General features: G+C 46.4%; 1 protein-coding gene across 3 annotated transcripts in view; it reads right to left on the reverse strand.

Moving 5' to 3' along the window:
- Positions 1 to 26,432, reverse strand: part of zzef1 (zinc finger, ZZ-type with EF hand domain 1) — a 371,817-nt gene that overhangs the window by 128,198 nt on the left and 217,187 nt on the right. For all 3 annotated transcript variants that reach the window (XM_038813628.1, XM_038813629.1, XM_038813630.1), the window contains exons 32-35: positions 21,902 to 22,063; positions 7,947 to 8,079; positions 7,149 to 7,287; positions 3,327 to 3,492 (exon numbers count right to left, since the gene is read on the reverse strand). In XM_038813628.1, the coding sequence (XP_038669556.1) occupies positions 3,327 to 3,492; positions 7,149 to 7,287; positions 7,947 to 8,079; positions 21,902 to 22,063 (600 nt within the window). The remainder of the gene's footprint in view (positions 1 to 3,326; positions 3,493 to 7,148; positions 7,288 to 7,946; positions 8,080 to 21,901; positions 22,064 to 26,432) is intronic.

Raw genomic sequence — 26,432 nt, forward strand, 5'->3', positions numbered from 1 at the left:
ATAGGATGGCAATATTTGCATATGCATGCATCCTAAAGATCTTAACAAGAATATCAAAAGAGAACATTATCAAATACCAAAGCGTGAGGAAATCACATCTGAGATTGCTGGTATATAATTCTTTACAATACTTGACGCATTTCAGGGTTTCTAGCAACTAAAGCTAGAGGAAAAAAGTACAAATAACTGCACGTTTAATACGCCATTTAGACGGTACTGCTTTCCGAGAATGGCGTTTGGCATAATTTCAGTATCAGAAACATTGCACCATGCCCTGGAGCACATAATCGAAGACATTGCAGGTGTACGAATGTACGTGGATAGTATCTTTGTTTGGGGCTCAATCATAGAAGAGCACAATACGAGGTTGCTTAAAGTTCTAACGTGCGTCAGGAGAAACGGGCCAAAGCTCGACAAGCAAAAGTGTCAATTTGGAGTAACTGAGGTCACATTCCTAGGTGAGAAGCTCTCACTGCATGGCATTGAACCTGATAATTCTCAACATGCCAAAACCACACGACAAGAAAGCCATCTTAAGAGTGAAGGGTATGATCAATTTAATAGGGAAATTCATTCCAAACCTGGCAGCAAAAACAACATGATTTCCTGCACAAGGCAATGGATTCACTTGGACTGGACAACATGACCGAGAATGGAAGTAGCTCAAGACTTCACTAACCACCACGTGTGTTCGCACATTTTTTGACCCGTCTAAGCAGATTAAAGTGTCAACATACGCGTCCAAATATGGTCTGGGAGCAGTTCTTCTGGAAACCAGTCACAGATGCATCACGATCTCCGACGACAACAGAGCAGAGGTTCGCTCAAATCGAAAAAGAATGCTTGAGCTTAGTTGTAGGCTTGGAGAAATTCCACGACTATGTTTATGGGCTTCCAATTTCACAGTTGCTACAGATTATCGTCCTTTGGTTAACATGATTAAAAGAAATCTCAGCCACATGTCTCCACGCATTCAGAGGTTAAAGATGAAGTTACAACGCTATGACGTCAATCTCATCTACACGCCAGGCAAATATCTGTTCTTACTAGATGCATTATTGAGAGCGCCGAGACAAAGTAATAGTAGTAAAATTGCTGACCATGTACTGCATGTCAATCTTATTTCCACACTGCTACCAGTATCAGATGCGAAACTACATGAGATCCAAGCGACCAGGAAGGATCAAACTCTTCAAGAGATGATGAGGAACATCAACTCACACTGGCCCAGGGGTCAATGTATAAAATCTGAACTCAGTATCATTAATGGAGTGGTACTTCATTTGAACACTATTGACATACCTCAATCTTTCCGCAAGGATGTACTAAAGAGGATACACGAAGAACATCTCGGGATTGAAAAATGTAAATGGAAAGCTCGTGACTTTGTTTCTGGCCAGTTATAAACCAGGATATCGGCAGGATGGTCAGTTGTTGTGACACATGTCAGACTTATTGTTGCAAGCAAACAAGAGAAAACTATGCAAATATCTGGGGCGGAATTCTCCGACCCCTCCGCCGGGTCGGAGAATCGGCGCGGCGCTGCCGCATTGGTCGGGGTACGGACTGACTCTCCAGCCCGGGGCCGGCACGCCGATTCTCCGAGCGGCCGTCAACAAAAAGCCGAGTCCCTCCGGCGCCTGCCGAGTCTAACCTGCTGTGGGCCGGCGGGACCTTGACGTGAAAGGTCCGGGTCCGACCCAGGGTGTCGGCCTTCGTAGTGGGCTGGCCCGCGATCGGGGCCCACCGATCGACGGGCCGGCCTCTCTGCCACCCCGGCCTCCTTTCCTCCGCGCTGGCTCCTGTAGCCCTGTGCAATTTGGCGTCAGGGCCGCCATGGGGAAGAAGGTCACTGCGCATGCGCTAGTCGGCGCTGGCTCAACTGCACATGCGCAGATCCTGCGGCACCGAGATCAGGCCGGGATCGGCAGCTGGGGCAGCAGAGGCCGTCCTAGCCCCCTGTGGGCCGCAGAATGGGGTCCCGGAACGGGACACTCCCGTTTTTACTCCGCCGACGGCAATTAGCCGCCCGTTGGGAGAATCCCGCCCCTGATTTATCTACGGCACCATAGCAGAAAGTAGCTATGAATCTCTTTCACCTATGAGGGAAAGATTATTTAATGATTTATAGACTATTTTTCAAATTCTCCTGAAATGGCCCTACTGTCAAGCATAACGGCAAGTAGTGTAATACTGCATGCCAAGTCAATTTCTGCTAAATATGGAATTCCGCAAGTCGTCGTGAGCGATAACAGTCCTTGTTTTAGCTGTAAAGAGTGTTAACACTTCGCAGTCACATCTGATTTAGAGTCCGTTGTATCCTCAGGCCAACGGAAAAGCCAAAAAAGGTATACATGTTGTTAAGCTATTGTTGAAGAAAGCAGTGGACAGCCAATCTGATTCATATCTCGCACTATTGAGTTACAGGGCACCAATGTCACATAGTAGATCGCCAGCAGAGTTACTCATGAATTGAAGATTGCGTACCACACTTCCATATTTGGAAGAGGAGAATGCAGTGATACTGTAGGAAATGCAAAACATTAACGAGAAACAAAAGAAGTTCTATGATAGAGTGTCTAGAACTTTACCACCTCGGATGACATTGTGAAAGTAGAAGATTCAGGCATTTGGTTGAGAAAAGCCAATGTACTTGAAGAAGTAGCACCTCATTCCTACAATGTACAGGTAGAGGAAGGGTTGGTTTTAAGAATAAATCATTGTGCACTCTTGAAAACCAGAGAAGACTTTCACAACAACATGATGGATGACGAATCTACGTCAGAATCAATGCAGCTGCAGTGTCAGATAGTTCAGCAGTTCCTGAGCATGAGAATGTCATGGAGAACATTGAATCTACAAGTTCTGAGCAGCAAGGTCAAACTTTCAGAAGATCAACCGGAGTCAGAACAAAACCTGATCGACTCAGGTTTGGACTATTTGTACATACTAGGCTTGTTGTTCTTGTGTGCATATATAGGCGCATGATATCACATGTAAATATACTTATGATAATGTATTAATTTATTCTTTCAAAGGAAAGGGGATGCAGTGATATCATGGTTCTGCTGTAAATCACTGACTAACCACTGGGAGTCGCACTAGTATCTAAGTAAATATAGAGTCAGCTGACCCCCGACTGGCTGAAGGAAGCTGAAAGTTGCTTGTGCATGATTTTACTGTTATTCATCTGTTGTCTTGTATATAGTTTACCCACAGTTAATGTTAATAAATCATTTATAGTTTTAGCTACACGTGTTCTTGTAATAAATCAGGCCATCCAACAAGAACATTACAGTTTAGTTATACATCACTGCCTTTGTTACCTGTCAGGGTACTTCTTTGCAGAATAGCATCCATAGCAGAGGTCAAAGTCATCACATACATTACAGTTGATCCTGCGACCGATGATCAGCCCTTGACAGTGATCACATGCATATTCCATGTTCACCATTTTGTGATAATCTTCGTGATGTTCAGGCATCACCCCACCTAAAGAATAAAATCGGCATGACAAAATGAAATGATGCAATTGACCGCTGGCCTTCAGGAATGTTACACTGAGGTTAAATCTGCTGATAACCAATTACTCTGACAATTCACACTCCTGAGGAAGTTGGTTTTCAGATTAACTTTGAAACTGGAACAAACTAAGTGCTTTTGCTGCTTGATGAGGGTGGCATGGTAGCACAGTGGTTAGCACTGTTGCTTCACAGCGCCAGGGTCCGGGTTCGATTCCCAGCTTGGGTCACCGTCTGTGCGGATTCTGCACATTCTCCATGTCTGCGTGGGTTTTCTCCCACAAGTCCCGAAAGATGTTGTTGGTGATTTGGACATTATGAATTCTCCCTCAGTGTACCCGAACAGGAGCCAGAGTGTGGTGCCTAGGGGATTTTCACAGTAACTTCATTGCAGTGTTAATGTAAACCTACTTGTGACAATAATAAAGATTATTACTTAGTTTCAGAGTCTGGTTCTCAGACTAGCAGGCAACTGATGGTTTTGCTGGGTCCTTGAGTAAAAAAAGATGCAGTTTCTGAAACAATTTTGAGCACAAGACCGATGGGTTAACATTCTGAGTCCCACCCAGTCTGGCTTGGACCGCGGAGGCCACTGTGAATGAATGGGACATTTACAGTGGCCATAGTTATAATTTCAATCTTCACTTTTGTCGGGTTTGAAAGATGGATTCAGGCAGTCTGGCAACTCCATAGGAACATAGGAATTAAGAGCAGAAATAAGCAATTCAGCCCTTCGGGCCTGCTCCGCCGTACAATCAGATCATTGCTGATCTCTTCCTGTTACCCATATCCCTTTAACTTGTTCTTTTAAATCAGAAATATATCTATTTCCTTCTTGAAACCATTTAATGACTCAGATTCCACCGCACCAAGGGGCAGCGAGTTCACCACCCTCTCCTCATATTCTTTAGCCTTTGGCCCATTGCAAAATGAGATTTATGAATTCCACACATAGCTGTGAGGTACCCTCGCCTTTGTCCATATTTAGTTAGGTATTCGTTACAGTCTATACAATAGTCCAAATGCCAAAAGTCACTTGGATTTTCAGCAGCCCTCTTAACAGCTTGTTTGTGTATTAACTTAATGTTCATAATATGAGATGCGGACTAGGTATAACAATAGAGATCAATGAGGTGGATGCCATTAAGTTACAATATTTCACGGAACTGTTATAGCACGGAAAGAGGCCATTTGGACTATTGTGTCTGCACCAGCTCTCCGATGAGCAATTCAATTTCTGCCATTCTCCCATAATCCCACATATTGGGCAGCACAGTGGTTAGCACCGCTGCCTCACGACGCCGAGGTCCCAGGTTTGATCCTGGCTCTGGGTCACTGTCCGTGTGGAGTTTGCACATTCTCCCCGTGTTTGCGTGGGTTTTGCCCCCCACAACCCAAACATGAGCAGGGTAGGTAGATTGACCACGCTAAATTGCCCCTTCATTGGAAAAAGTGAATTGGGTATTCTAAAAAAAAATTTTAAAATCCTGCATATCATTCCTTTTCAGATAACGAGCCAGTTCCCTTTTGAATGCTTCAACTGAACTTGCCTATATTACACTCTCTGACATTGTATTCCAGATCCTAACCACTCACTGTGTGAAGAAGTTTTCCTCATCTTGCTCTAGGTTCTTTTGCCAATTACCTTAAATCTATGCCCACGCACCAATTCTTCCACCAGTGGGAACAGTTTTTTCCCCTCTCTACTCTATCGAGGCCCCTCATGATTTTAGATACCTCAATTAAGTCTCCTCCCAATCTTCTCGTCTCAAGACAAACAGTCTCAAATTCTCCAATATAACTTCGTAACTGAATTTCCAAATCCCTGGAAGCATTCTCGTGATTTTTTTCCTGCACTCTCTCTAATGCCTTCAACATCCTTCCTGAAGTATGATGCCCAGAACTGGGCACAATACTACAGTAGGGGCTTAACCAGTGTTTTATTGCTCTTGGACTCAAACTCCCTATTAATAAAGTCTAGGATACTGTATATTTTACTAACTGCTTTCTCAACCTGTCCTTTCACGTTCAATGACTTATGCACATAGACAGCCAGTTTCTTCTGATCCTCCACCCCCTTTAACTTGTACCTGTTATTTTATATTATCCCTTCATGTTCTTCCTACCAAAATAAATCATTTCAGGTTTCTGATTGAATTTTACCTGCCACTTGTGTACCCATTCCACTACATTGTCTATGTCTTTTTGAAGTTCTATAATATCCTCTTCACAGCTCACAGTGCTTCCCAGTTTCATGCCCACTGCAAATTTTGTCATTGTGCCCTTTAGATCAAGGTCTTGGTCATTAATATATATCTGAAAGAGCTAGTGTACCTACACTGATCCATGGGGAACTCCACTATAAACCTTCCTCCAGCCAAAAAAAACATCCATTAACTACCTCTGTTTTCTGTCACTTATCCAGTTTTGTATCGATGTTGCTATGGTTCCTTTTATTCCATGATCTATAACTTTGCTCACAGGTCTGCTGTGTGACACAAGCAAATGCCTTTTGGAAGTCCGTGTACACTACATCAATAGCATTGCCCTTATCAACCCTCCCTCTTATCTCTTCAAAAAAACAGTTTGTTAAACATAATTTTCCTTTAACAAATCTATGCTTATTTTCCTTCATTAACCCACATTTATCAAAATGCTATTCGTTTTACCCCAAATTACCATTACTAGAAGATTCTACTACAGTTAAACTAACTGACCTCTAATTGCCAGGCTTACCGTCACATCTTTTTTTGAACATCTGTAATTCTCCAGCCTTCTGACACTACCCCTGAATCCAAGGAAGATTGGAAAATTATGGCCAGTGCCTCTGCAATTTCTACACTCACTTTCCTCAGTATCCTTGGATGCATCTCTTCTAGTCCTGATGCCTTAGCAACTTTAGTTGTAGACACCCTATCTAATACCTCCTCCTTATCAATTTTAAATCCTTCTAGTGTATTAATTAATTCCTCTTTCACTGTGACCTGGGTGGCACCATCTTCCTTCGTAAAAACAGATGCAAAGTATCCATTTAATACTTCAGCTCTACTCCATGTGTAAATCCCCTATGAGGCCCACTCCTCCTTTTACTTTTATAAGCCTACAGAAAACTTTGGGCTTACATCTTATATTAGCTGCCAGTCTCTTGTCACAATCTCTCTTTGCTTCTCTTATTTGCTTTTTCACTTCCTCTCTGAACCTTCAATATTCAGCCTGATTTTCATTGTATCAATCACCTAACAACTGTCAGAAGCATATTCTTCCTTCCTCTTCATCTCTAGGAGCTCTGGGGAGAGGGGTAGGGCAGGTTACAGTAGGGGTTAGGTACTTATTAATATTTAATCAATCGTATCTGCTGCGTATTTCACCAGTAATCTTATTATAAATAAACAGTAATTGTGTTTCAACTTACAAACCTGGTGAGTGTAATTATTAGGCAGTCAAGGGCCAAAGATTCCGGGAATTTTTAATTCACTTCTGTTGTGACTCCGGGGCAGGTGGGGCTGGAATTGACCACGCACTAGCCTGGGGTGGTGTAACAAGGCTAAACTCCACCTGTCCAAAGTCTTAAATGGCAACATACAGAAGTCAGGCCATTTTCACTTCACATCAGAACCAAGTTCTTACCGAGGAAGCATGTTTTGCAGAGATCCATGTCAGGACACTGAAGACACCGGTAACGATGCCAGGGAGCTATTTTGTGACATCCATCACAGGATATCTCCACATTCAACAGGTCACAGTAACGTGCAACAAACATGTGCATCTGTCAGAAAACACAAACAAATTAGTTATTACAAGTTCCAGGCTTTAAAACATCATAAGTTGTTCCTCCAGAAACAAGGGAGACTACGGCTATGTTCGTGGCCGGCAGAAGGAAAATACATCTCGCCTGCACAATATCAAAAAACAAAATTATCTGCACAGGACTATCTCTTGCACAGAAATTAAAACAAATTTGTCACAAATAAATAAACAATTAGCTGGGACTGGTTTAGCACAGGGCTAAATAGCTGGCTTTTAAAGCAGACCAAGGCAGGCCAGCAGCACAGGTTCAATTCCCGCACCAGCCTCCCCGAACAGGTGCCGGAATGTGGTGACTAGGGGCTTTTCACAGTAACTTCATTTGAAGCCTACTTGTGACAATAAGCAATTTTCATTTCATTTCAAATAAATAAAATGTATCAAGTCATCAACCAAGTCATCCTTGGAAAAAACATGCTACCTTTTGCCCACTCCTGCAGAAAGCACATCGAGTGGTATATGCTGTTATATCATTTAGTGAATAAAAATATAAACTAAAATTAGAGAATTTTCACAAATCAATGCTTCTTTTCTCACATTTACATATAGAATGTTGTATGCCAATTACAAATGTCCAGTAAGGTGAGAGGTAAATTAATCTGATTTAAAGCATCTACTTACCCTCCTCTTCTCCTCAGCAGTAGCACTAGACATCCTCTCATACCAGACACGAAGCTGTATTCCATCTTGACATTCCTCCATCCATTCTTTGTTGCATTCATAATCTGCAATCTCATCTTCCTCACTCCACTGGCTGAACAAATATGAGATTTCAATCATATAGGGTGCGATTCTGCAGTTTATAGACAGATTGCTCCCACCAGCGGGAAAACTGGGTTGATTCCCGCTAGCAGCAGGAGCGACGCCGAGGTGCCATCCATGGCATTTAAAATTTTGTTCCCCCCACAGGATTGAGCTTTATGTTGGCTCCGAGGGGGCGGTGCCTAAACCCGCTCACAGCTCCCACACCTCGGAGCTCGCAGCACCATTTTCCAAGGGTACCCCGCCCCTTGGCTGGGCCAACCTGACATCTTGCACTCCACAGAGGAGGCAAGGGTGTCAGTACCCTCTTTACACTTGTCTCCAGGGTGCCTCGGGGTTGCTTCAGCAGAGGTCGGGGTTCGCGATGCTTGAACTGGGCTGGAGGGGCTCAGGTCGGGAGTCTTTCCTGGAGTGAGGATTGTTTGGATGGTCTTTCCATCTGCAGCTTTTAAACCTTTGAACTGTCTGTCAGCATGACGAAATGAAAGATCAGTGAGAATAAAGTGAAAATATTTCCATCTGCAACCTTAAACCCTTTAAACTGTGTCAGCATTAAAAAATGAAAGGTCGGTGAGATGAAGGTAAAAGTCTCCCTTTAATGTGGTGAAACCTTTGAAGTGCTTTTTTCAGTCAATTTCATTGCCCTTTATCTTTTTCTTTTTTTTAAACATAAATTTAGAGTACCCAATTCTTTTTTTATCCCAATTAAGGGGCAATTTAATGTGTCCGATCTACCTACCCTGCACATCTTTGGGTTTGTGGGGGTGTGACCCCCAGAGATACGGAGTGAATGCAGAAACTCCACACGGACAGTGACGCTGGGCCGGGATCGAACACATTCCCCGCCGCTGTAAGGCAGCAGTGCTAACCACTGTGCCATCCTGGCACTCCCTTTATCTCTTTCAAGCCTGTTGTGCATGCCTAGAGCTTTGAAATGTATTGTTTACCTTCAATGACACAGGACCATTGCCTTTTAAAAGCCTGTTCATTGACAGGTCCAGGTAGTTTCAACGAAGGATTACCGTTGTTTATTTATATAACTCTACAGGGGTTAATTTAATCTGAAGTACTTCCTCTCTTGAGCAACTTGTCGTTCTAACCGCATTTCTTTTTGAAAAGAGGCTGTCTCTTTCCTGAAGAGCTTCCTATAAAAATCAGGTGTGTGGCAGCACTCAGACAGACAACCTGGTCCTTGACATACTGACATGCTGGGGACAGTTCAACGGTTTTAAGGTTGCAGATGGGAAAACCATCTAAACAACCTCCATCCCTGACCCCCTCCAGCCCAGCCCAGCCCAAGCCCCCCCCCCCAAACGACATAGGTTACAAAAAAGGGTGAGGTCCTAAAAGCTGAATACAGGGAGTTAAGAAGAAAGTTCAGAAGTGGAACCTCAAGGTAGCGATCTCATGATTACTGCCAGTGCCACATGATAGTCAGAGTAGTAATAGCATAATACATTGGATGAATACATGGTTGGAGAGGTGGTGTGGGGAGGAGGGTTTCAGATTCCTGGGGCAATGCGGCTGGTTCTGGGGGGAGGTGGGACCAGTACAGAGTGGAAGGATTACACCTGGGCAAGACTGGAACTTATGTCCCAGGGGGAGCATTTGCCAGATTGGCAGAGAAAGTTTAAACTAAAATGGCATGGAGATGGGAACCTATGCAAGGAGTCAGAGGAGGGGGAATCAAGGACAAAAACAAATGACAGAAAGGGGAATAAGGAAAGTGATAGGCAGAGAAACCAAGGGTCAGGTTCAAACAGGGCCACAGTGAAAAATAGTGGCAACGAGACAAGTAATGTTATAAAGACAAGCCCAACAGCTTTATGCCTTACTGCATTCACAATAAAGTGGATGAATTAATCGTGCAAATAAATGTAAACGGGTATGATATAGTCAGGATTTAGGAAGGACAGGCAAAAAGAAAAATGCGGCGATTATGCATTGCTGATTAAAGAGGAAATCAACGCAATAGTGAGGAAGGATATTAGCTTCGATATTTTGGAAACTGTATGGGTAGAGCCAAGAAACATCAAGGAGAGAACAACATTAGTAGGGGTTATATCTAGACCCCCAAACGTTAGTGGTGATGTTGGGAATGGCATTAAACAGTAAATTAGAGATACATGCGATAAAGGAACATCTATAATTGTGGGTGATTTTAATCTGTGTATGGACTGGGCAAATCAAATTAGTCACAATAACATCGAGGAGTCAATTAGAGTACAGGCCATCCTAGACTGCTTATTGTGCAATGAGAAAGGAATCATTGGAAATCTAGTTTTGCAAGACCCTTTGGGGATGAGCAACCATAACAGGATGGAATATTTTTATCAAGATGGAGAGTGACGTAGTTAACTCTGAGATTAGGATACTGAATTTTAATAAAGGTAACTACAATGATATGAGGCGCAAGTTGGCTATGAAAGATTGGGAAATGTTACTGAAAAGGATGACGGTGGAGAGGCAATGCAAACATTCAAGGAGCGCATGGGTGAACTGCAACAGTTGTTTATTCCTGTCTGGCACAAAAGTAAAACAGGAAAGGTGGTCAATCCATGGTTTACAAGGGAAATTAGAGATAGTATTGGATCCAACAAAGCAGCATATAAAATGGCCAAGAAAAGCAGCAGACTTGTGGATTGGGAGCAGTTTAGAATTCAGCAAAGTAAGACAAAGGGATTAAGAAAGGGGAAGTAGAGTATGAGCGTGAGTTTGCGGGGAAATAAAGGCGGAGTCAAAGTTTCTAAAGATGCGTGAAGAGAAAAAGATTGGAGGAAGACGACTTCCGGTGGCGGCAATGCGGAGCTAAGTCGCACGTTCGGCAGCTCCCCCTGTTTTTGGACTTTCCGGCTCTTTTAAGAGCCTGCAACGGCGCTGTTTCGACTTTTCCCCCGGGGCGAAACACAGCCAGTGTGCCCAGCAGCCGGTGGATGGACTGGACTCGCAGTGGAGCGATCCAGAAGTCGGTATTACCACAGAGAAAGGCGAGAGGCAGAAAAAGCAAGATGGCGGCAGGCGAGGAAGCAGCAGCAGTATGGCAGCTGTGGGCGCGGGAGCAGCAGGAGCTGCTTCAGCGCTCCTTCAAGGAGCTCAAAGCCGAGATTTTGGAGCCATTTAAGGTCTCGCTGGACAAGCTGGTGGCGACTCAGACGGCTCAGGCCGGGGAGATTCGGGAGCTGCGGCACAAAGCTTCGGAGAATGAGGATGAACTTTTGGGCCTGGAAGTGAAAGTGGAGTCGCACGAGGCACTGCACAAGAAATGGCAGGCGAGGATGGAGGAGATGGAGAACAACTCCCGCTGGAAGAATCTACGGATTTTGGGCCTCTCGGAGGGGCTGGATGGTTCGGATTTGGTGGCCTACGTGGTCCTAATGTTAAACTCGCTGATGGGTGCGGGGTCGTTTCATGGTCCCCTGGAGCTGGAAGGCACCCATCGAGTGCTGCAGCGAAAGCCCAGGCCGAACGAACCGCCCAGGGTGGGGCTGGTCCGTTTTCACCACTTGGTTGACCGGGAGTGCGTGTTGAGGTGGGCGAAGAAGGAGAGGAGCAGCAGGTGGGAGAACACGGACGTTCGGATTTTTCAGGAATGGAGCACGGAGGTGGCGAGGAGAAGAGATGGGGAAACTTCAGGGGGAGTGGGTGGTCTTGGTTAATGTTTATGCCCCCAACTGGGATGATGCGGGCTTCATGCGGCGTATGCTGGGCCTGATCCCGGACCTGGAGACAGGGGGATTGATTCTGGGTGGGGACTTTAACACGGTGCTGGATCCAGCTCTGGACCGCTCGAAGTCTAGGACGGGCAGGAGGCCGGCAGCGGCCTCGGTGCTGAGGGGGTTCATGGATCAGATGGGAGGGGTGGAACCTTGAAGGTTTTTGAAGCCGGGGGGTTGGGAGTTCTCCTTTTTCTCCCATGTTCATAAGGCATACTCCCGGATTGACTTTTTCGTGCTTAGCAGGGCGCTGATCCCGAGAGTGGTGGGGGCGGAGTATTCTGCGATAGCCATTTCTGATCATGCTCCATATTTGGTGGACCTGGAGCTGGGGGAGAGGAAGGATCAGCGCCCGCTGTGGAGGTTGGATGTGGGGCTTTTGGCAGAGGAGGAAGTGTGCGGGTTCCATAGGGGAATAGAGGGATATCTGGAAACCAATGACAATGGGGAGGTGCAGGTTGGGATGGTATGGGAAGCGCTAAAGGCAGTAGTTAGAGGGGAGCTGATATCTATTCGGGCGCACAGGGAGAGGGGGGAGAGGGTCGAGAGGGAGAGGCTGGTGGAGGGGATGGCCAGGGTGGATAGGTGATATGCAGACACCCCGGAGGAGGGGCTTCTGAGGGAGCGGCGCAATCTCCAGGCGGAGTTTGACATTTTAACCACCCGTAAGGCGGAGGCCCAGTGGAGGAGGGCACAGGGGGCGGTGTATGAGTACGGGGAGAAGGCAAGTCGGATGTTGGCTCACCAGCTCCGGAAGCAGGAGGCAGCTAGAGAAATTGGGGGAGCCACGGATGCAGGTGGGAACTTAGTGCGGGGTGGAAAGGACATCAATGGGGTGTTCAGATCCTTTTATGAGGGGCTGTACCGGGCGGTACCCCCCCCCCCCGGGGAAGCAGGCGGGGGGACCGCTTTTTGGATAAGCTGGAGTTCCCAAGAGTAGGGGACGAGCGGGTGGAGGGTTTGGGGGCCCCAATTGAGTTGGAGGAGCTGGTGGAGGCGTTGGGAAGCATGCAGACAGGGAAAGCGCCGGGGCCTGACGGGTTCCCGGTGGAATTTTATAAGAAATTTTCAGATTTGCTGGGCCCGCTGCTGGTGAGGACCCTGAATGAGGCCAGGGAGGGGGGGGGCTCTGCCCCCGACAATGTCCAGGGCAATTATCTCTTTGCTCCTGAAGCGGGACAAGGACCCCCTTCAGTGTGGGTCTTATAGGCCGATCTCGCTCCTTAACGTAGATGTCAAGTTGTTGGCAAAGGTGCTGTCCTGGGGGGTGGATGATGTGGTCCCGACGGTGATTCATGAGGACCAAACGGGGTTTGTAAAGGGGAGACAATTGAATGCCAACGTGCGGAGGCTCCTGAATGTTATCATGATGGCGTCGGTGGCTAGGGAGTCAGAAATAGTGGCGTCCATGGATGCGGAGAAAGCTTTTGATAGGAGTGGAGTTACCTGTGGGAGGTGTTGCGGAGGTTTGGGTTTGGTGAGGGGTTCATTAGCTGGGTGAGGTTGCTGTACAGCTCCCCGGTGGCGAGTGTGGTGACGAATGGGAGGAGGTCAGAGGACTTTCGGCTTTCCAGAGGGACGAGGCAGGGGTGCCCCTCGTCTCCCCTGCTCTTCGCGTTAGCAATTGAGCCCCTGGCCATGGCGCTGAGAGACTCGAAGGGTTGGAGGGGGATTGTGCGGGGGGGGGGGAAGAGGCGCACCGGTTGTCGCCGTATGCAGATGATCTGCTGCTGTATGTCGCGGACCCGGCTGAGGGGATGCCAGAGGTGCTGAGGATACTTGAGGAGTTTGGGGACTTTTCGGGATATAAGCTCAATGTGGGGAAAAGCGAGCTGTTTGTCCTGCACCCGGGGGGGTCAGGAGAGGGAGATAGGGGAACTCCCGTTGAGGAGGGCTGAGGGGAGCTTTAGGTATTTTGGGGTCCACGTGGCTAGGACCTGGGGGGCTATGCATAGGCTTAACTTTTCGCGGCTGGTGGGGCAGATGGAGGAGGAGTTCAGGAGGTGGGATGCACTGCCGCTCTCGTTGGCGGGCAGGGTCCAGTTGGTTAAAATGACGGTGCTCCCGAGGTTTTTGTTTCTTTTCCAGTGCCTCCCCTTGTTGATCCCGAAGGTTTTTTTCAGAAGGGTGAATAAGTTGATTCTGGGGTTTGTGTGGGCGCGGAAGGCCCCGAAAGTAAGGAGGGTATTTTTGGAGCGAAGAAGGGAGGTAGGGGACCTGGCGCTGCCCAACTTGTGTGGATATTATTAGGCGGCAAACGTGGAGAAGATTCGCAGGTGGGTGACGGAAGGGGAGGGTGACGCATGGAAGAGGCTGGAGGTAGCGTCCTGTGCGGGTACGAGTCTGGAGGCCTTGGTGACGGCCCCACTTCCACTCCCCCCGGCAAAGTACTCCACGAGTCCGGTGGTGGTTGCATCCCTCAAAATCTGGGGACAGTGGAGGCGGCATAGGGGGGAAGTGAAGGCCTCAGTTTGGGCCCCGATACGGGGCAATCAGCGTTTTGCGCCAGGGAGAACGGGTGGGGGATTTGGGAGTTGGCACAGGGCAGGCATCAGACAGTTTGGGGACCTCTTCTTGGATGGGAAGTTCGTGACTCTGGAGGAGCTAGTGGGGAAGTGGAACCTCCCCCCTGGGAACGCTTTTAGGTATATGCAGGTCAGGGACTTTGTTAAGAGGCAGGTGGAGGAGTTTCCGCGGCTGCCGCCAAGGGGGGTGCAGGACAGGGTGCTTTCGGGCACGTGGGTCGGGGAAGGGAAGATCTCGGCTATTTACCAACTGATGCAGGAGGAGGAGGAGGCCTGAGTAGATGAGCTCAAAGCGAAATGGGAGGAAGAGCTAGGGGAAAAGATTGAGGATGGGATGTGGTCGGACGCCCTGGAGAGGGTGAATTCTTCCTCCTCTTGCGCACGGCTCAGCCTAATTCAGCTGAAGGTGCTGCACAGGGCTCACATGACGGAGGCAAGGATGAGCCGGTTTTTCGGAGGGGAAGACAGGTGTGGGAGATGTTTGGGTGGCCCGGCAAACCACACCCATATGTTTTGGGCATGTCCGGCTCTGGAGGGGTTTTGGACGGGGGTGGCGGGGATTTTATCGGAAGTGGTTGGGTCTAGGGTCAGGCCGGGCTGGGGGCTCGCGATCTTTGGGGTAGCTTCGGAGCCGGGAGTGCAGGAGGCGAGAGAGGCCAGCATTCTGGCCTTTGCGTCTCTAGTAGCCCGGCGCAGGATTCTGTTACAGTGGAGGAATACTGTAACAGCACGGTAGCATTGTGGATAGCACAATCGCTTCACAGCTCCAGGGTCCCAGGTTCGATTCCCGGCTTGGGTCACTGTCTGTGCGGAGTCTGCACATCCTCCCCGTGTGTGTGTGGGTTTCCTCCGGGTGCTCCGGTTTCCTCCCACAGTCCAAAGATGTGCAGGTTAGGTGGCTTGGCCATGCTAAATTGTCCTTAGTGTCCGAAATTGCCCTTAGTGTTGGGTGGAGTTACTGGGTTATGGGGTTATGGGGATAGGGTGGAGATGTTGACCTTGGGTAGGGTGCTCTTTCCAAGAGCCGGTGCAGACTCGATGGGTTGAATGGCCTCCTTCTGCACTGTAAATTCTATGATCTAATACGCGGCGGTTCGGAGACCTGGGTCAACGACATGGCTGGGTTCATCAAGTTGGAGAGAATGAAATTTGCCCTGAGGGGGTCGGTACAGGGGTTCTTTCGGCGGTGGCAGCCCTTTCACAATTTCCTGGCGCAGGGGTAGAGAGTGGTCGGTTTCTGCAGCAACCGGGGGCGGGGGCGCGGGGTTGTTTCGGGATGGTTGGGGGGGGGGGGGGGTGCTTTTGCGGTGGTGGGTTTGTTACGTTATTTTCTTCTTTCTTGTATTGCTATTTGTTATTATTTATTTTGGGGGGGAGGGGGGAGTGTTATTTTCTTGTTTTGGAGTGGAAACACGCCTTGTTTGTTTTAAATTGCGCGGAGAAAAATTTGTTATTGTTATTAAAAAACTTGAATAAAAATTATTTTCAAAAAAAAGATTGGTGGAAGACAGGCAGAAACAGTGGAATTTATAATCGGGAACGAAATGGCTGACCAACTAGATACATACTTCCGTTCTGTCTTCACAAAGGAGGACATAAATAAGTTACCAGGAATGTTGGGCAACAGAGTTTAGTGAGAGGGAGGAACTAAAGTAGATCAATGTGAGTGGAAATGGTGTTGGGGAAACTGATGGGATTGAAAGCCAATAAATCCACAGAGCCTAATAATGTACATAGTAGCTAGGAAGTGGCACGGTGGCACAGTGGTTAGCACTTCTGCCTCCTGACGCGGAAGACCCGGGTTCGATCCCGGCCCCAGGTTACTGTCTGTGTCGAATTTGCACATTCTCCCTGTGTCTGCACGGGTCTCACCCCCACAACCCAAAGCTGTGCAGGGAAGGTGGATTGGTCACGCTAAATTGCTCCTTAATGGGAAAAAAAGAATTGGGTACTTTAAAAGTAGTCGAGCAGCATGGTTGCACAGTGGTCAGCACTGCTACCCCACAGCACCAGGTACCTGGGTTGGATTCCAACCTTGGGTGACTGTGTGAAATCTACACGTTCTCCCTGTATTCACGTGGGTTTCCTCCGGGTGCTACAGTTTCCTCACACAGTCCAAAGATGTGCAGGTTAGATGGACTGGCCATCTAAATTTCCCTTAGTGTCCAACGGTTAGGTAGGGTCACGGGATGGGGCAGGGGAGTGGGACTGGTTGGGGTGCTCCTCCAGAGGGGGTGGTGCATACTCAATGGGATAAATAGCCTCCTTCTGCACTGCAGGTATTCTTGATCTATGATTGTGGAAAAATGGTGTTCGCGAAACTGATGGGATTGAAGGCCAGTAAATCCCCAGAGCCTGAGAATCTATATACCAGAGGACTTAAGGAAGTGGCCCGAGAAATAGTGGATGCATTGGTGGTCATCTTCAAAGATTGTACAGACTTGGAAACAGTTTTTACAGATTGGAGGGTAGCTAATGTAACCCCATTATTTAAAAAGGGGAGGGAGAGAGAAAACAGGGAATTACAGCATCAGTAAGCTTGATGTCGGTAACAGGGAAAATTCATTATCAAAGATTTTATAGCAGAACATTTTTAAAAATGCCAAGATCAGACAGAGTCATCATGGATTTATGAAAGGGAAATAATGTTGGACAAAATCTACTGGAATTCTTCAAGTATGTAACCAGTACAATTGAATGGGAAGCTAGTGGATGCTGTTTATTTGGACTTTCTGAAGGCTTTCAGCAAAGTCCCACATAAGAGATCAGCATGGAAAATAAAAGCGCATGGGTTGGGGCAGCAGGGTAGCATGGTGGTTAGCATAAATGTTTCACAGCTCCAGGGTCCCAGGTTCAATTCCCGGCTGGGTCACTGTCTGTGTGGAGTCTGCACGTCCTCCCCCTGTGTGCGTGGGTTTCCTCCGGGTGCTCCGGTTTCCTCCCACAGTCCAAAGATGTGCGGGTTAGGTGCATTGGCCATGCTAAATTGCCCGTAGTGTCCTAAAAAAAGTAAGGTTAATGGGGGGGGTTGTTGGGTTACGTGTATAGGGTGGATACGTGGGTTTGAGTAGGGTGATCATGGCTCGGCACAACATCGAGGGCCGAAGGGCCTGTTCTGTGCTGTACTGTTCTATGTTCTAATTACGGGCAGTGCATTGAGATGGATAGAAAATTTGTTGCCAAACAGGAAACAAAAAGTAGGAATAAACAAGTCTTTTTCCAAATGTCAAGCAGTGACTAGTGGGGTACTGCAGGGATTGGTGCTGGGACCCCAGCTATTCACCATATGTATTAATGATTTGGATGACGGTACTAAATGTAACATCTCAAAATTTTCAGATGACACAAAGCTGGGTGGGAGAGTGAGCTGCGAGAAGGATGCAGAGATCCTTCAATGTGTAGGCAAGTTGACTGAGTGGGGAAATAAATGGCAGATGCAGTATAATGTAGATAAAAGTGAGGTTATGAAAATAAAAATGACAAATTGTTTGTATGATTCAGTGAAGCCTTTGTATGTAAGAATTTGATAATGTTTGGAATAAAATATATTTTTCAAAATGTCAGGTTATCCACTTTGGTAGGAGAAATGGGAAGGCAGATTATTATCTGAATGGCCATAAATTAGGAGAGGTGAATGTGCAACAAGACTTGGGTGTCCTTATACACCAGTCGCTAAAGGTAAGCATGCAGGTGCAGCAGGCGGTAACGAAGACAAGTGACATGTTGGCCATCAGAGAGAGAATTCAAGAACAGGAGCCGGGATGTCTTGCAGCAACTATACAGGGCTTTGGTGAGACCACATCTGGAATATTGTGTGCAGTTTTGGTCTCCTTATCTGAGGAAGGATGTTCTTGTTATAAGACCATAAGACATAGGAGCAGAATTAGGCCATTCGGCCCATCGAGTCTGCTCCACCATTCATTCATGGCTGATATTATCATCCCCATTCTCCTACCTACTCCCCATTACCCCTGATCATCTTATTGATCAAAAACCTATCTTTCTCTGTTTTAAAGACACTCAAGATTTGGCCTCCACAGCCTTCTGTGGCAAAGAGTTCCACAGATTCACCACCCTCTGGCTGAAGAAATTCCTCTTCATCTCTGTCCCTTTAGTCTGAGATTGTGTCCTCTGCTTCAAGGTTTTCCTATAAGTGGAAACATTCTCTCCACGTCCACTCTATCCAGGCCACACAATATCCTGTAAGTTTCAGGAAGATCCCCCTCACCCTTCTAAACTCCAACGAGTACAGACCCAGAGTCCTCAACCGTTCCTCATACGCCAAGCTCTTCAATCCAGGGATCATTCTTGTGAACCTCCTCTGGACCCTTTCCAAAGCCAGTACATCCTTCCTTAGATATGGGACCCAAAACTGCTCACAATACTCCAAATGGGGTCTGATCAGAGCCTTGTATAGCCTCAGAAGTACATCACTGGTCTTGTATTCTAGCCCTCTCGACATGAATGCTAATATAGTATTTGCCTTCCTAACTGCCGACTGAACCTGCACATTAACCTTATGAGAACCGTGAATAAGGACTCTCGAGTCCCTTTGTGCTTCTGATTTCCTAAGCATCTTCCCATTTGGAAAATAGTCTATGCCTCCATTTCTCCTTCTAAAGTGCACAACCTCACACTTTTCCACATTGTATTCCATCTGTCACTTCTTTGCCCATTCTCCTAGCCTGTCCAAGTTCTTCTGAAGCCCGCCTGCTTCCTCAATACTACCTGACCCTCTACAGATCTTTGTACGGTACACGTGACAATAAACAAATCCAATCCAATCCAAACTTAGGAACTGCGCCTTCAGTTCCTTCCTCCAGATCATTTATGTATACTGTGAAAAGTTGTGGTCCCAGCACCGACCCCAGAGGCACACCACTAGTCATCGGTTGCCATCCTGAAAAAGACCCCTTTATTCCCACTCTGCCTTCTGCCAGTCAGCCAATCCTCTATCCATGCCAGGATCTTACCCTGAACACCATCAGCTCTTAACTTATTTAACTGTCTCCGATGCGCCACCTTGTCAAAGGCCTTCTGGAAATCTAAATAAATCACGTCCACTGGTTCTCCTTTATCTAACTTCCTTGTTACTCCCTTTAGAGGGAGTGCAGAGAAGGTTTACCAGACTGATTCCTGGGATGGCAGGACTGATGTGTGAGGAGAAATTGATTCAGCTAGAATTGTATTCGCTGGATTTCAGGGGAATGAGAGGGGATCTCATAGAAATCTATAAAATTCCAACAGGATAGATATTCCAGATGGTGGGGGTGTCCAGAATCAGGGGTCACAGTCTGAGGATGGGAGAAACCACTCAGAGTGGTCAGCCTGTGGAATTCGCTACCACAGACAGTAGTTGAGGCCAAAACAATGTATGTTATGAAGAAGCAGTTCGATGTAGCACTTGGAGCGAAACGGATCATAGGATATGGGGGAAGGGATCGAAGGGGGAAGGCGAGATCAGGCTATTGTGTTGGCTGATTAGCCAAGATCATAACAAAGGGCCGAATGGCCTCCTCATGATCCTATCTTCTATGTCCCAATTTCTCAGGACAAATTCACGCCAGTGGGACTCCCGGCTGGATGGGGGCAGGAGCATCATCACAGGTGGCCGTTGAATTCTATAATTACATTCAAATGAATGTGAATGAGGACGTCGCATTTTCCACTGAGCCTGGGCGAAAAAAATAGCAGGGCAGATTGGGAGACTCGCAACGGGTTCGACGCTCAGCGCGAAACCAGGTTTTTGCACAGCGCTCAATTCAATGGGTAGTCACAAATCCCGCCACTAGCTAGCGGACTTGGAAAATCCCCCCTATACATCCCAAAAAAGGTTTTACAAGAGTTTGAAAGTATACGCCTCATCTCTAGACCTTATTACAGCTCCATCCTCAGATCAGCCTGTGCTGATCCTGGTCTGCATCCTGAACTCCACTTAACTCCCTCAGCTCCAAAACCTACTTAATACTGAATCTCTCTCATTTCATACCAAAGCTTTTGCACCTTTCACCCTAATCTGTACAAAATGCTCCTCACCTATCACCCCATCCCTTCCTGAATTCCACTTCCCAATCATCCCAGACTCCAAATACCACTCCCGATTCTCTACCAAATACCCTTTACACATCTCCCCATCCCAAAACAAATCTCACTCATTCATCACCTCATCCTCGCCAACCTTTACTGACTCTCCATCCTCACAATACACTGAATTCAAAATGATTTTTGCCTATAGAAACTCAGGTGCCTGTCTCGTTCCATCTTTGGAATCTTCTCCAGCCCTGCCTCGTGGATCGTAACCTGATCTTTTAACTCTGGCATTCAATTCTCTTCTCCTAGCCAATCAAATCAATGTTACAAGTTTCAATGATCATATTCTGGAATCTCCTCCCTGTAGACAATATTGCTCCCCACTCTCAGACCTCTTCAGACCCTCCCCGACCACATCCTCAGTCCCATCCCCCAACATTTGACAATGATGTAGTTATGACAGTGCCTCGGGGCACTTTTTCGCAAGTAAGGTGATGTATATTTAGAACAGTACAGCACAGAACAGGCCCTTCAGCCCTCGATGTTGTGCCGAGCAATGATCACCCTACTCAAACTCACGTATCTACCCTATACCCGTAACCCAACAACTCCCCCTTAACCTTACTTTTTAGGACACTACGGCAATTTAGCATGGCCAATCCACCTAACCCCGCACATCTTTGGACTGTGGGAGGAAACCGGAGCACCCGGAGGAAACCCACGCACACACGGGGAGGACGTGCAGACTCCGCACAGACAGTGACCCAGCCGGGAATCGAACCTGGGACCCTGGAGCTGTGAAGCATTGATGCTAACCACTATGCTACCATGCTGCCCAGGGGCAACTATTAACAGCTTGTTGGGAGTTTGGATAATTTTGCTTGTAACAGAAAAATGGTTAGCGTGAAGAGGAACACAGTACAAAGGCCTTGGGTGACTGTATGGAGTTTGGACGTTCTACCCATGTCTGCATGGGTTTCCTCCGGGTGCTCTGGTTTCTCCCACAGTCCAAAAATGTGCAGATTAGGTGGATTGGTCATGCTAAGTTGCCGCTAAGTGTCCAGACGATGTGCAGGTTAAATGGGGTTAGGGTGGGGGAGTAGGCCTAGGTGAAGTGCTCTTTCGGGGAGCTGCTGTAGACTCGATGGGCTGAATGGCCTCATTTTGCACTACAGGGATTCTATGTTCCAACACAGAAACCATTGATGGTGAATTCTGTGTCATTTGCAGAAAATCTAAGGCACAGAATATCCTTTAGGAATTAACTGGGAAATACACATCAGTTACTGCTGGAAAAACTGTTCAAAACAATTTAGCATGTTCACAATTTTATCTTATAATATCAGTCTTGCATAAAGTCCCTTCCTTCACACACAATATATTAAATTGATATTCAGGGAATCAATAATTACATGGAATTTTTTGGAACACGTTTGAATATGCAGCTCGACAGCCTTTATGCAGTGCCAGATATTCCCAGGCTGCACTACCTGAATTCTGCCTGTAACATTATTACTGCACATATTTCAGCTGCAGCTGTACTCACTGTATAGCACTGTCGTGGATACTGATATTTTCCTGTGACATTGCCAGTAAGAGATCAGGCAGCTTGATGTCATTGAAGAAGGGCATGTCCAGTGGCTCCCAGCCCATGTCTAGCAGATGCAACAGACAGGTCTGAACGCAGGAGAGTGCCGCAAGTAGAGACCTAAAGCAAACCAAAAGTACAATATGAAGAAATTAGTTCACTTTGAGTTCAATAAACTCTGTGGCTATTTGGGAAGTTATGTAGCAAACTTGCATATTAACTGGGATGTGAATCACATTTCTGGAGCACTTATCGGGATAGAGACAGGATTGCAGGATTTCAGGGAACAACAATTTATACTGCATAAGGAGAAGGTGCTAATTGATTGGCGGATGGGCTCAGATTTATCACGGTGTTGCCGTGGGGAGTGCACCAGGGAAACCGATGTCTCCAAAGCTTTTGTGCTGCAATCCGAGCTACTGTTATTACTGGACAAGTCACATCCCAGAGAGACACCTGTCTTTTTGTTTTGGAAACCATGGAGGAAGTTGCTGGAAAAACTCTCAGGAGTTTGCTGATAAAACTTTTAATACAAAGAATAAAATATTCATTAAAATATTCAGGAAAAGTGAACACAGCAGACAAAAAGGTCAGAAAGATCTCAATACAAATACAATATAACGATTTGAATACCCACTATTCCTTTATCCCAACAATATCTTTACAGACACACAAACCAGTGAAGAGTTACCACGAGCTTTACTAAATAGCTTCTTTCTTGGGACTGGCACAATTTGGTTAATACTTGAGCATTCATTTGATGCTTCTCACCTAACTCATATCTCTCTCCCAGGTGTCCAAATATTTCACTCTGAGCTCACTGTTTCTTCAACTGCAGAGTAAACAAATAAGTCCCCTAGACTCAGTATTCTAGGAGCACCTCCACTAAACTGATCAGTTTAGGGAGCCCGATAACTTGATTATTCAGTTAACCACTGTCCCACTAACGTCGCAGTTTTTCTTCTCTGAGAGATTAAATTCCTTGCCTTCTCTCTCTAACCCACACTCTGAAGCCCCCCCTTGCTCAACTCCTGCTTTTCCTGTGTCTGTTTTTTTTCCTGAATCAAAGTTTTCAACAACTTTTAACCCCTCTCTTTAACTTTAGGGGTTGTAAGACCTCATTAAAATGTACATACATGCATAGAAAATAGAAGCAGGAGGGTGTCATTCGTCCCTACGACCTGCTCTGCCATTCATTAGTATGGTTGATCATCAAGTTCAAAACCCTGATCCCACCTTCCTCGCATCTCCCTTGATCCCTTTAGCCCTGAGCTATATCTAATTCCTTCGTGAAATTACACAACGTTTTTGCCTCAACTACTCTGTTTTCTTTATTCGTTCATGGGATGTGGGCATCGCTGGCTGGGCCAGCATTTATTGCCCATCCCTGAGGGCATTTAAGAGTCAACTACATTGCTGTGCATCTGGAGTCACATGTAGGCCAGACCAGGTAAGTCGACAGATTTCCTTCGCTAAAGGACATTAGTAAACCAGATGGGTTTTCATGACAATTGACAATGGTTTCATGGTTATCATTAGACTTTTTTTTTTTAAATTCCAGATTTTTTTCTATTGAATTCAAATTCCACCAACTGCTCTGGTGGGATTCGAACCCAGGTCTCCAGAGCTTTACCCTGGGTCTCTGGATTACAAGTCCAGTAATAATACCACTACACCACTGCCTGCCCACTTTGTGGTAGTGAATTCCACAGATGAAGAAATTTTTCCTCACCTTAGTCCTAAAAGGTTTATCCCTTATCCTCAAACAGGACCCCTAGTTCTGGACTCCCCACCATTGGGACCATTCTTTATAAAGCTACCCTGTCCAATCCTTAAATTCTAAGTTTCTATCATTCTTCCAAACGCCAATGAACCTACGTAGTCTCTCCTCATATGACAGTCCCGCCTTGCCAGGAATCAGCCTGATAAACCGTCGATGCACTCCCACCACAGCAAGAACATCCTTCCTGAGACAAGGTGGAACAGTTTGGGGGAAGTGTATTGAGATGAATATAAAACCGGTTCGCAGAAAGATAACAATGAGTAGGAATTAATGGGTCCTTTTCAAATTGGCAGGCAAAAACTAGTGGGATGCCACAGGGATCAGTGCTGGGACCCAGCTATTCACAATATATAGTAATGATTTGGACAAGGGAACAAAATGTAACATCTCGAAGTTTGCAAATGATTCCAAGTTGGGTCGGAAGGTGAACTGTGATGCGGATGCAACGATACTTCAGCATGATCTGGACAGCTTGGGTGAGTGGACAAATCAATGGCAGATGCAGTATAATTTGGATAAATGTGAGATTGTTCACTTTGGAAGCAAAAACAAGAAGGCAGATTACTACCTGAATGGCTGTAAATTGGGAAAGGTGAGTGTTTAGCAGGACCTGGGTATCCTTGTGCACCAGTCGCTAAAGGTAAACATACAGGTGCAGCAGGCGGTAAAGAAGGCAAATGGTATGTTGGCTTTTATTGCAAGAGGTTTCGAGTACAGGAGCAGGGATGTGTTGTTGCAATTATACAGGGCCTTAGTGAGGCCACATCTAGAATATTATGTGCAGTTTTGGTCTCCTTTTCTGAGGAAGGATGTTCTTGCTCTCGAGGGAGTGCAGCGAAGGTTTACCAGACTGATTCCAGGGATGGCGGGACTGTCATATGAGGAGAGATTGACTAGGTTGGGATTGTTTTCGCTGGAGTTCAGTCGAATGGGGGGGGAGGGAATCTCGTACAGACTTATAAAATCTAACAGGACTAGATAGGGAGGATGCAGGGAGGATGTTCCCAATTATATGGCCAGAACGAGGGGGTCACAGTTTGACGATTCGGGGTAGACCATTTAGGACAGAGATGAGGACACATTTCTTCACCCAAAGAGTGGTGAGCCTGTGGAATTAATTACCACAGAAAGTAGTTGAGGCTAGGACATTGAATATATTCAAGACGCGGCTAGGTATAGCACTTGAGGTGAATGGGATCAAGGGTTATGGGAAGAAAGCAGGAGTAGGCAATTGAGTTGGATGATCAGCACTGATCGTGATGAATGGCAGTGCAGGCTCGAAGGGCCGAATGGCCTCCTCCTGCTCCTGTCTTCTATGTTTCTATTACTGGTGGGCACAGGTTTAAGGTGCAAGTGGCTAAGTTTGGAGGAGATGTGCGGGAGACTTTTTTTTATTACACAGAGGGTAGTGGGTGCCTGGAACTCGCTGCCGGAGGAGGTGTGGAAACAGGTACAATAGTGACATTTAAGGGACATCTTGACAAATACATGAATAGGATGGGAATAGAGGGATTTGGAACCCGGAAGTGCAGGAGGTTTTAGGTTAGATGGGCAGCATGGTCGACGCAGGCTCGGAGGGACAAAGGGCCTGTCCCTGTACTGCACTTTTCTTTGTTTTTTGTTCTAACAGCTGCCAAATTAATTTAAATTGCAATGGCTGCTGGAATATTATGCCCTGGTCGTGTTAAGGAGTTTCTCGTCCAGAATCAGAAGAACCTAGTCAGGCTTAAGCCATGGTGTGTACTTTTTTCCAAGGCAATAAAAGTATTTGCCATTGGGAAAGGAAAATTTCACCTCATGGACTGATGCTTACAACAGGCAAAACAAGTACATTGTTGGCTGAGCTAAGAATTGAACTGCCCAACAAGACCGTATGTTTATGCCAACAGGAAGAGTTGTCAAGTCAACTGACTCTCACCTCAGGTAGACCTTACAACCAAGATATCAATCTTCAACTATCAACATACCAAGAATTTGCAGTGCATCACATACCATTCTTCAGTGCAGAATGGCAAGGCAAAAGATGCTACATTCCGCATCCAATGTGGCAAAGCTCAGGAAATAAATTATTTTCAAATCTCTTTGCATGTTTAGATCACAGTCCAAAAGGACAACACGGTGGCACAGTGGTTAGCACTGTTGCTGCACGACGCTGAGGTCCCAGGTTCGATCCCGGCTCTGGGTCATTGTCCGTGTGGAGTTTGTACAATCTCCCGTGTTTGGGTTTGTTTCACCCCCACAACCCAAAAATGTGCAGGGTAGGTGGGTTGGCCTCGCTAAATTGGCCCTTAATTGAAAAAAAATGAATTGGGTACTCTAAATGTCAGGAAAAAAAAGATCACAGCCCAAAGATTCAGCAATTTCAAATCTCATCCGAAAAGAACGAACAATTCCCAAATTGTTTCAGAGACAAGACAATTACAACTGGTTATGACCAGACTTTTCCCCTTGCCCCAAAGCCCTTGAGAATGCAGGCTCTGTCTCGTCAGTCATCTCAGTGAGTTCAACTAGTTGAGGACTTGTCTCCCCTTCAGCCCACCCATCTTCAAAATGCTCACTATCCTTGTTGACCAGAGAGAAGAGTAATGATGTTTTGTAAGACAGATCTAGAAACAAAAAATATGATATAGACATTCAAAAGGGAAGAAACTAGAGTTTATAACAATCAGGAAAGATTGAATAGGCACGGTTATTTTCTTTGAAATA

This window comes from Scyliorhinus canicula, chromosome 12 (assembly GCF_902713615.1).
Source record: "Scyliorhinus canicula chromosome 12, sScyCan1.1, whole genome shotgun sequence".
In the NCBI taxonomy this organism is placed as follows: Eukaryota; Metazoa; Chordata; class Chondrichthyes; order Carcharhiniformes; family Scyliorhinidae; genus Scyliorhinus; species Scyliorhinus canicula.